General features: G+C 45.1%; 1 protein-coding gene across 1 annotated transcript in view; it reads left to right on the plus strand.

The window, feature by feature from the left end:
- Window positions 1-2,476: 2,476 nt before the first annotated feature.
- LOC104507447 (ATP-binding cassette sub-family G member 2-like) overlaps window positions 2,477-11,348 on the plus strand; it is a gene marked incomplete at its 3' end in the record, with an annotated part of 13,767 nt that continues 4,895 nt past the window's right edge. Inside the window, exons 1-7 of the mRNA XM_010148734.1 lie at window positions 2,477-2,687; window positions 3,263-3,322; window positions 4,569-4,683; window positions 7,059-7,211; window positions 7,942-8,099; window positions 9,204-9,355; window positions 10,548-10,648. Coding sequence (XP_010147036.1) covers window positions 2,479-2,687; window positions 3,263-3,322; window positions 4,569-4,683; window positions 7,059-7,211; window positions 7,942-8,099; window positions 9,204-9,355; window positions 10,548-10,648 — 948 coding nt within the window. The remainder of the gene's footprint in view (window positions 2,688-3,262; window positions 3,323-4,568; window positions 4,684-7,058; window positions 7,212-7,941; window positions 8,100-9,203; window positions 9,356-10,547; window positions 10,649-11,348) is intronic.

An 11,348-nucleotide genomic window follows, 5' to 3' on the forward strand; every position in this document is an offset into this window, starting at 1 on the left:
GGCGCGGGTGGGCGGCGGGAGGGGCACCGCTTGCGAAGTGTTGCCGCCGCCCGATCCTACCTGTAGCTCTGCTGGGCTCTTCTCACCCTCCTGTCATCATCCTTGCACGTAACCGCAGCAGCCGTTTAGCTTGCCGGTGGTGATCAGTAGCTCTGCAAAAACAGTGTAAGAGGGGTTATGGTGTAGTGAACTGCAGAACCGACCCAGAGCAGGTGTGAGGTGTACAAGACAGTCAAATGTTCAAAAGTCTAACCAGGTCTTTGCCCCTGGTGTCACGCTCATCCTGACTTACTTTTTTTCCTCCTCAACTGTTGTGCAACCTCCCAAGCATGTAAGCCTTCTCTTGCTGATGTAACCAGCATAACCTTTCTTGTTTCCCATAGGCAAGGCTTTCCCAGGGGTGACCAGCTTTAGAGTTCAGGATGTGTCCAAGCTAAACAACCTTTCCTTCTCCACACCACTTTTATTTTACTTATACAGGAAAAAAACTACTGCAACTTCTTGAGCTCTAAGTGCTAGGAAGAGGCAGAGAGGAAAGGGCAATTCCTGTTTCCTTAAATCTGGCTTTGTAGTTCCAGTTTCTTAAAAGGATGACCACCTCTCTTCCTGAGAAATCCACTACTTCTGCAGTGGTGGATATTGTTGGTCCTACTGGTTATCACCCTCTCAGTCCTGGGAGGAAAGAAGTGCAGATGGTGGGAAAAGGCTGATTGGTGGGATACATCTACCTTCCCACAAAACTCAGGTAACCAGCAATAGGTGTCTTTGTGGACAGTTCTCTCTCCTTGCTCTCTTAGACCGCCTTGGCTTCCCGCAACATCAGTCAATTTTTAGCTTTTCAACAAACACCATCTTCCTAGCAGCTGGAAGCAAAGTAAATGATTAGACTAACTTGTGTTAGTCTAACCTAGCGTGTTCAATTTCTGGAAGGGGCACGCAGGAATTCCTCCCTTCCTTGTTGTAGTTCTCTGGAAAGGGGACAGGAAGGTTTATGGCTGCAAGGGCACCTGACTAGAAGGCAGAGCACAAGTTATGCCCAGGCCTTGCATGGGCTGCAGATCTTGGGGTCAGCAGGGTTTCCAAGTTCTTCTCTTCACGTGCAACGCCAAGGCAAGAATTTTAAACTTCTCTTTTTTTTTTTTTTTTTTTTTTTTTTAATGAGTGAGGGGGTCCAAACTTGCAAACTTGCTCTCCATCAGCTACAGCAATAGAAAGGGAAGCAGCCCCTTGACACAAAAAAAAAGCTCTGCTGCTGTGACTGATAAGTGAACCAATATTAATGGTTATACTCATATTGATATAGTTCCTCTTATGTAGGCTATGATGCATGGACAGGGAGAATAGTTCCTTCCCTTTGTTGATAACAGGTCCTCCCTTTCAGGTGCTCCCATCCTGAGCCACAGAGGCAGCTTATCTCCTTGAACCAGAATGCTTCATAACTTTGTGATTACAAAGAGGTGCCACATATAATTTTCCTTAATGTACCAGTTTGTACCATGTTTTTTCCTTACTGTGGGATGTCCCAGATGTCTCCCTGTGGGAGGGGGAACTCCTGCTGTTCTTCAGGGTAACTGGTGCCTGCAGACAAATCTAAATTTCTCTTCCTATTTGTAGTCATAAAGTATCTTGATAGTGGTGTGACTGAAACATGATAAGCAACATGTGTAACGGTTATTTTAATAACATTGGTATCTCTGAAACAAACCTGTGGCAGCAAGCAAGGTGCATGTGATTGCCCTTCATTTTCATAAGCACAACCGTTTTTCTTCCTATGATTCTTTATACAGGGTCATCCATAGATTTTCTCTGCTGGCTTTGTGGGAGTGTGAGGTGCGGAGGGCAAGCATGTTATGCCTGAAGGAGGGGAGCTTGAGTCTCTTTAGCTGAAGTGGTAGCAACTTGCATTTGTAGTCCCCACTGTGTTGAGCTAGGTGGTGGCTGTCACAGACGGGCTTCGTCTTTACCTCATCAGATACTCTTTGAGCTAGCATCACTTCAAGAACATACATGTCTTGTTCTTAAAGGCTGTGTATATTGTTATAAATCTGTGGGTTTCTGTGCCTTTGGGGACTACCAAATGTTTTCCAGTGCGGATGTCCATCCTTTTGGAAACTTGCCTGTAAGGATTGGTGTGGTGTTCGTGAACTTGCTTTTCCAAGACACTTTCTGCAGAAATCTTTACTCACGCCTCCTTCCTTTCATGTTTTTGTGTTCCTTGTCTCAACAGATGGGAACTGCTCAAACTACTAAATGTTTTCCAGTGTGGATGTCCATCCTTTTGGAAACTTGCCACATGTAAGGATTGGTGTGGTGTTCGTGAACTTGCTTTTCCAAGACACTTTCTGCAGAAATCTTTACTCACGCCTCCTTCCTTTCATGTTTTTGTGTTCCTTGTCTCAACAGATGGGAACTGCTCAAAACAACAGTGACCTCAAAAAAGTCCACACGGTGGAGCCTGACCTGTGTAACAGGGACATGATGGCAGACACATTTGATCACAGCATTATTTCTGTTGGAGAAGAGGAAGGAGCAGGCAATTTCCAACGTTCTCTTCCAACACGAGAGTCCATCCAATCCCCTCGGGGCTCTGTTGTGAGTTTCCATAACATCCAGTACTCCGTTAAGCAGTCCAGTGGATTCCTATGTAAAAGGAAAACTGTGGAAAAGAAGATCCTTCATAATGTTTAGTAAGTTCTTGCATAAGTAAAATACCAGAGGGTAAGAATTAACCTGCTGCTGTGAATTGGTGACCCTGGTGTCACCTTCCATATCCAGCTGTGCTGGTAAAGAAATTACTATCCTCCTGCCAGTCCACAGTTCATGTGAGCACTTTCTAATTTGCTTTTAGGCAGAATAGCTGTGATGTAGCTGGAGCAGTTTCAGTTTTTGATCTGAGCAAATTAGGACCAAACTTGTGTGAACTCTTCTACCAGAAGATCTGAGAGTTCCCTTAACTATGGTTCAAGCTGTGGTGAGAGGAAATGAGCAGCAGAGTGCAGTTGCTGCTTCTTTTCAAGACCCAGCTCGGCAGGGAAGACACTTAATTTCTGTCTTTTGTAGATTGCTTTTTATGTCTAGTTATGGTTCTGTTCTGATTGGCAATCTGGGACAAGAAAGGAAAAATGCTTATTGATTTCAGATTTAAGATGTTTTTAATAATCTCTAAGTTTTCCTTTCGACAGCATTTTGTTCACACCTTATCTCTACTATGATCTGCATGTGAGCAGTCCTCCATGTGGAAATAACTCTTTCCTTCTTCCAGTGGCATTATGAAGCCAGGCTTGAATGCTATCCTGGGGCCAACAGGGAGCGGCAAATCTTCGTGAGTACTTTCTTCTGCTCCTTCAAATGGACAAAGAGGATTTGGGACTCTGAGGGTTAGGGAAGATGTGAGGGATCTGTAGGCTCAGACCTCTGTGTGCCTGTGAGAAATCTGGCGATGCAGTCTGACCTCGTGGCTCTCTGCTGTTGGCTTTGCTGGAGTTCTTGCCCTGCAATGGTGTCACACTCCTCATCTGCTCCAGTGGTGGTCCATATTACTGCCACCTTTGGTGGTGAGCTAAGATATCAGGTTGAACTGGGGTGAGTGGAGCTCAGGTGTAGGCTCTGTCCTAGACCTGTCATGAGGTGGGGAGGGGGGCAAGATCCTTTGAGGATAGGAGGGATGTTGTCCCCTGGGAAGTTGCTGCTGCAAGACTTTCTTGAAGATGCTAGGCAAACCCATCTCTGAGGACTGACAGGAATATGGTGTCATGTCAGTCTGTAGGATGCTCTGGATCCTCACCCCAACTTGGCTGTGGCCTGGTGGAGGGGGTGCACATGTGCTTGAGTTCTTTGGATGCAAGCACAAAGAAACACCATGCAGACTACCTCCAGCCAGTGCTGATACTGTTTTCTCACCCATATAACCATGGTAAGAGAGCTCTTTGTCACTCTCTGCCCTTGAGAACGTCAGAGACTGGCAAACACGGCCAGGGTTCACACAGGTGTGTCTTTTTGGTGACCCTTGATCTTTCCCTCTGAGCAGACTGCTGGCTAATCAAGATGTTTTCATTAGGGTGGTGTGTACTTGGCAGGCAGGCTGGCCTCTGCACTGGCAGTAAGGAGAATCCAGTGATAGGTTAAAACAAAATTACTTTATAGAATTAATATTAAATCTAGTTTTGTTTATGCCCATTTCTTGAGATCAAAGTAGTTACTCCTGTGCCTTCATTGCTGAGAGCAGACTGCAGACTGCAGCTACGCAGCAGGGTGTGCTCTTGCTTCTGTGCATTTGAGGTTAGCTGTTCATACCGAGGCTGAGGTTACGTCTGTAGGGGGCTGACTGCTGTGAACTGTGAGGGTCTGTATACTACCGTACTGCTGTGGCACACCTGATTCTGGCAAATCCTCTCTCCACACTAGGCTTTCTGGTGCAAAGAGCTGAAGCCCCTAGAGTAGAGGGGTGCTCTTTGGTTTGCAGCACGCTGTGAGCAGGCTGTAACTGCAGTCCTGACTGGTGGTACTTAGCCAGTCAAAGGTAAAAGCAGCTGTTAGAGCAAAACCTGATGCCTGATGTTTATCTGAAGTCTCCTAGATGTGCTGGCTGCCAGAAAGGACCCAGCAGGCCTGTCTGGAGAAGTCCTTATAGACGGCATCCCACAACCTCCAAATTTCAAGTGCATCTCAGGATATGTTGTGCAGGTGAGTAACTGCCTTCAGTGGAAGCCTGGGAGCCCTTAGGAGGTAAGACCGCATAAGATGAGCAAAGCATGAGGTTAGGTTATTTTCAGTGATCCCTACAGATTCTAATTTGATAACTCAGATGTTACAGTATTTAGTATTTTTCTAGGATATGGAGGACAAGAGGACTCAAACCATTAACTCCAACCAAGTCAAGCATGGAGGTGTTTGTCTTCCCAAAGCCACACGGATGTACAAACTACTGGGCTACTCTGGTTTGTTCTTTGGGCTCTGCCCTGAAGTACTAGTAAGGATTTTAGAAAAAATAAAAAGGTGAGGGAAAAAACCACAACACCCAAAATCTCTTGTTGTGAAACTCAGAATCAAGTTCTAGCTGGCAGAAGTACCTTCAAGCTATCAGACAATAATTCTAGGAAGTAAATAGATCCTTGCTGTTCTTCCTCTGATTCTGGCTGGCTGGGATAGAGCTTCATTCCACTCAGAGACAGGAAAAGCTGGCTGAATCTGCGGAATTGGGTGGAGGCCTGGACCAATAATAGACCCTTGAAGCCCTGGGGGAGTTGAGGAGAAGGGGATTCTTGGCAGCCACATGAGCAGCCAAATCTGGAAACCATCCAGGCTTTTGACTGCAGGCAGCTGTGAAATTGGCAGCTTTTCTGAAAGCTGCCAGCTGGGGGGTTCTGGGAGGATGCCTGTGACAAGACTGATGCTGAATCTTGATCCTGTAGGTCAAAGATCCCCAAATCATCCATGTTTCATGAATGGCCAGAAAGTTTATTGCAAGTGGTCTCAGTCTGAAACATTTGTCTCTCAAATGTCCAAATCAACCAAATTTTAACCTTAAAATGACAGGCAACTAGGTGAAATATTAAATGGTCTCTCTCCCACCCCTGTGCAGTGCTCCCTAGATCGATAAAGATGGCCCAAAAACTACAAGCAACACTTAAGGCCTAAGAACATGAATACATACATACATACTTATAGGGTCAGTTTTATGCAGATGAGCTTATAGACCTCCTAAGTCATGTGTTATCCCTATAAAACTGCTGGTGGTCTCTGCACTCATGCCTTGCAAGTGAGGGTCTCATGTCACAGTTTGTTAAGTTTGGTATTAAGGCAGATTAAATGCACAGTTTAGTCACCAGTGTGGTGATCCTGCAGTTGCATTGGTGGATCTGAGGATGGGGAAGGGAAGGCTAGGGTGAGAGGCTGAGCGTGTGTGAAGAGGGAAGAAATGATAGGAAATTCCTAAATCAGCTTTGGCAGCAGAGCCAGTTTATCATAATACTACACCCTGAGTAATCTGTCACATACTTCTAGCACAGCAGCATGTACAGTCTTCCTGTTAACTCCAGTGCCAAACAGGGTTGGCTGGCACATCCTTTGTGCTGCTGATCAACTACATCTGGTGTGGAAGGAGTTCCAAAGCAGGCAAGAATCTGTTGCCCTGCAGCTTAGAGGCTGTGCCTTCCAAGAGGCACTAGATTTGAAAGGTGCTTTGAAACAGGAATGTCTCTGAGCAGCTGCCCAGTGTGGCAGCCCTTCTCCCATCATATGGTGGGATGCAGAATTGGCTTGAATATCAAAGCGGGGGTGATGGAGAGGCATGAAGCTCTGGATGGACCTGGTGTCAACCCTGTTTGGCTCATGGTTGTTACAGGTTGGTGTAGGCTGCCCAGATGTTTGTCGATTGAAGAGATATGATTCTTACTCAAAATGCACGAGTGTTGTAGTTTTTCTAAAGGGTTAGCCCTTAGAATAAGGTCTTGTGCGCAAGAGTTATAGATAGTTGAGACATGGGAAAAACAGGAGCATCTTGGTGCAATACTCTTGTTTCTCAAAGGAGGTGCTGCCAGTGAGGAGTTGGGGAGAGCTCCTTGTTGGCAACTGAACTCGGCAGGTGCTCGGGATCACAGCAAGATCTGGCCTGTAACCGGGAACAGAGCTGACTTGGGTGACTCCCTGAGTGTCTGCCTAGAGCACTGAGCACTAGCAATGTCTGCTGGCTTCAGCTGGATTGGCTGAAGTTTAAATTTTTACAAAAGCAGCTACCTGCTATGTCTCCCTTTGGCTGGTAAGGAAAATTCAAGTGTAGTACAATATGGTAGTCTGTACTTGGACTCGTGAGCGTGAAAGCAGGCTGAGGTGGTGTTTGGTGTAAGCTGGGAGCCTGTAGAGCTGCATTCTCCCCTTGACTGTTCCTGAGTGACCTTGAATTTTGTATCGTCTAAGTTTTGAAGCAGGGGTTCTCCCTCACACAGTTTCCACTTTGGTCCACAAACAGCTTATCCAGCAACTGTCAATACAGGGACTCTGGTGCCCAGTCAGGTAGCTGAGAAACAGGCCTTACAACTGTACATTTCTACTGCTTTCAGGATGATGTTGTCATGGGCACAATGACGGTGAGGGAGAACCTGCACTTCTCTGCTGCCCTGCGACTCCCTAGCTCCATCAGCGTTAAGGAGAAGGAAGAGCGAGTCGCCCAGATAATCAGCGAGCTGGGATTAAACAAAGTGGCTGATGCTAAGGTGAGCAGTGAGAACGTCTTTCTCAGAAAACATACTGTCTCTGGAAACTGAACTACTTGACTCTGACCAGTATAGCAGCTACACTAAGCTAAGTAGGAACATGACTGAACCACACTGCGCACAAGAAATCAGTCTCCAGCTCAGGAGATAGTTTGGAAAGAGGTATGTGATTTTCTGCTAAAAGGGCAAGATTTTGTACCCTATCCAGTATGTTGTATAAGTTCAGAAGGGAAAAAGTCACTTAGTCATTGCACCTTGGAAAGCTGCTCTGTCACTTCCTGGCTTTGTGGGACAAGACAGGGAAATTATTTTTACAGTGCTGAAAGCTGTGGGAGATTGAAAACTGAGCTGTGATGGAGCAGTTCTGTGCAGAGCTTCTTCCTGCCAGCAGCATTTTTACTCTTACTTTACTTTTACTTTACTTACCCCACTCGATCAGCAGATGAGCTACCAACAAAAGGCATCCTTGAACACCGATGCCACCTCTGACTGCTGTGGTCTCATTCCAGCTCTTCCTTGTCACTGTCATCCTTGTTTCCTGGTACCTCTGAAAATCAGGCTCTGCTTACTGCTACACAGTCCCTCACACTGAGTCAGACCCATCATCTGCTTCTGGCCCCGGAGTTCACTAATGGGATTCTGGGCCTGCCAGATGTGAAGAGCCCTGAACTCCAGAGCATGCACTGACTGCATATGAAACCTGCAAATGGCTGATTTTTTCTGCTTGTAGGTAGGAACTGAATTCATCCGAGGAGTGTCTGGAGGGGAGCGGAAGAGAACCAACATCGGGATGGAGCTCATCACAGAGCCACCAGTCCTTTTTCTGGATGAGCCAACAACTGGCCTTGACGCCAGCACAGCCAATGCAGTCCTCATCCTCTTGAAGAAGTAAGAGTCAGTTCTTCAGGGCCCTGCTGCAATTTTGTTGTGAGCTCATTAGTGAAAAAAGAAAAGCTGTTATGACTGAGTAGCTACAGTGCTCTTTTTAAAAAAAAAAAAAAAAAAAAGCTCAGAAGTGGTAGGAAATTATTTTTTTGGGTCTTGTCCAAAGCCTTTTGAAGTTGATGGGAATCTTTCCACAGCAAGCACTGCATTGGAGCCCAAAGAGCCGATGTAGCTTGGACAGCTTCCCTTTGCCACAGAGAGGGGTGGACTGGGAGGTCAGGCCTTGTAACCATAAATTTTTTGCCTTCCAGCTGAGTCTATTACAAAGTCTTTTCCTCCACTCCAGCAACAGCCTTGAACTCAGATCAGACTTCACCTGCATAATTACCCTCAGTGTTTACCTTCCTCTGCTATGTTTTGGAGATTAACTGTCTTCTGGTACAAAAAAGACCAAACAAGGCTTATTTAATGAGAACGAGTTCCTAATCCTACTCATGGGTTTGTAGCATATTGCCTGGTTTTGCTTGCAGGGACATTTTGCTCTGCTGTTTGTGGATAGAGGCCTTTGACTGGCAGGGATACATGTTGGGCATCAGTGCTAAAGCACTTGAAATAGTGTCTGACAAACCTGGAGGAAAACTAGTTTTGATTGTTCTAGAGAAGAACAGAAGAAGAAGAAGAACTCCAGCAGAAGCACTAAGTAGAATCTCAGCTGGCCAGACTTCCACAGCCTGCTGCATAAAGCCTGGTACTGCCATAGGGTGCAGTAGGACCATTCCAGTTAGTCAGGTTGAACCCTGGAACAGAAAATGTGTAAGGAGGGTTTATACACAGCTGTGGCCTCAGCCTTTGCTAGCTACAGCTAAATTTTTCTATGTGGACTGCAATGATAGTCCCTTGTAAAGATGGGTGTTGCCTTGAAGGTCTTGCAGGCAGCATCTGACACATAGTGACAGATAAGGGAGAACTACAGCTTTTCTGTGTCGAGACCCTGAGAAAAAGACAAGTATTTGTTTTGGATTTGGATACTTATTTTGCTTGGGTTAACATGACCTTTCTGAAGTGCAAAGTATGGTGTATTTGAGTGATGTTTTTTTTCTATTTCAGGCTCTCAAGAAGAGGGCGAACCATCATATTTTCCATCCATCAGCCCCGCTATTCCATATTCAAGCTGTTTGACAGTCTGACATTACTAGCTTTGGGAAAGGTGCTGTACCATGGTCCTGCGAAGCAGGCCCTGGAGTACTTTAGTTCTATTGGTAAGTCTTCTGTGCCAAGAGCAAAGACAACTGGATAATGAGTCTAATGTGCAGGTAGATTCTTACCCTAGCACTGGTTAACAGTCCTGCACTGCTTTATCACTAGGATGCTAGAGGCTGTACACATACAGTCTGAACAGTGTTATGTTAGAACAGGAAAAAAACAAAATGATAAAACTGTAATTTTTCAGACAACACAGAGCATGGCGCTCTCCTGCTTTGCCTTGCATCAGGACAAAAACCCAGAATCGCTGGGACATTTAGAAGCCTGATGCACAATAGACAAGATGATGCTTGTAGTTCTGCGAGGCCCTAGGTGGCAGACCTAGTGGGATTTGAATCACAGCCTGCAGATTGGCAGCAATCAGTAGGGACTGATCCAAGAATTTGACCAGTTTGAATGCAGGTGGGTGACCCAGAGGACAAAAATCATGGTGTGTCTTAAGATGGGTTAATAATTGCAAAGTTGGGTGGCTGCACCCTCTCCAGGCAAGTGGCGTGAGAGCTTCTCACTAAAATGGACAGAGAATGTGGAGTGAGTTTCCAGTCTACTGTACATGCAGCCATGGACACATTGGATTGTAAGGTTTCCCTGGCTTTAAGGGAGATACTTTAACCAATCACACTACTGCTACTCCTCCTCTTAGTATCCCACGTCACTTCCTTTCCCTCAGGAATCCTTGTGTTTGGGTTTGGGGTTTTTTCCCCTTTCCTCCTTGTCCCATAGCTAGAGCCATATTATAAGAAGCTGCTCTTGGGCAGTCCTTCCTCTTCCTTGTGGCTGAGGAAACACAAGCGAGAGTTGAGCTTCTAGAGCAAGCAACTGAGGCTGTAGAGCAGACATCCAGCAGCCTCTACTGGGGAATGTGTGTCTTTCTGAGTGGGATGTGGTTGAACAGCAATAGGAAGGAGACAAGGGTTGTCCATGCTGAGCTGTGTAGAAGCAAGTTACAGATTTCTCCTCACCTGAAATCAATGGAGAATAAGCAACATTGAAGCTCTGTATAGATACCTCAGATTCACCGTCTCCTAAATCCTGTCCATTCTACTGCTGTAAACTAATGTTCATGGAAAGCAGTGAAGTTTTCTTGTAACAGGATTGTGGAAGAGTGATGCAGTATTAGACCTGACCTTCCACGCTGTGTTCTGTGCAATACTAACAAAAATGTTGCATGTGCGTTTTTTTTTTAAGGATATGAATGTGAACCCTTCAACAATCCAGCTGACTTCTTCCTTGATGTCATAAATGGTGATTCAACAGCTGTGGCAGCAAGCAAGGAAGATCACAGACCTGTGGACACAGGAAAAGGTAAATTGTAGAGGAAAAATCCACTGTTGGCTGGTGTAGAAGGGAATTTGTATGTGATGATGGCAAGCTTTTATTCTCTGGGTTTCATCTGGTCTAAGGGCACTTCATGATAATTTTATTTTTCCTATAATTTTATTTTTCCTACTATTAGATATACTTTTCTTTGGACTTCTTTAAAGAGCTCAGAAAATTTTTCAAAGGGAATTTTTTTTCTTCCTTCAGGAATATAGGAGAGCAGTGATACATATCAGTAATTTACAAAACCTGTCTGAGAAAGAGTAAAAAAATAGAATTGATAACTCTCAGACAGCTGACAGACAAAAGTTTTCAGTCACATCAGAGGCTGCTGTGAAGAGAAGACAGGGTAGATAGTCTAAGGAGTAATGGATTTACAGGGCAATGAGAAAGACTGGAACTAGATTAAAGAACAAACTCTAATATAGTGAGTGAAATATTGGGAAATGTTTGTTTGGGGATGCTGTAACATATCCATGGCTGAAGGCTTATAAGGGAATGGGTTTTGTAATGGTGCTTTTTGGGGATGGGGAAATAGATCAGAGCAAATATTGATTTTCTCAAAATTCAGTGAAGCATATGTTTTCTGGTGCTTCATTCTAAGAATATGGCCATTTTTGTGCCACCAAGAACAGGCAGATTATCTAGGTTGTATTAAAACTGTAGGGA

The sequence above is a fragment of the Eurypyga helias genome, unplaced genomic scaffold (assembly GCF_000690775.1).
Source record: "Eurypyga helias isolate BGI_N326 unplaced genomic scaffold, ASM69077v1 scaffold44783, whole genome shotgun sequence".
Classification (NCBI taxonomy): domain Eukaryota; kingdom Metazoa; phylum Chordata; class Aves; order Eurypygiformes; family Eurypygidae; genus Eurypyga; species Eurypyga helias.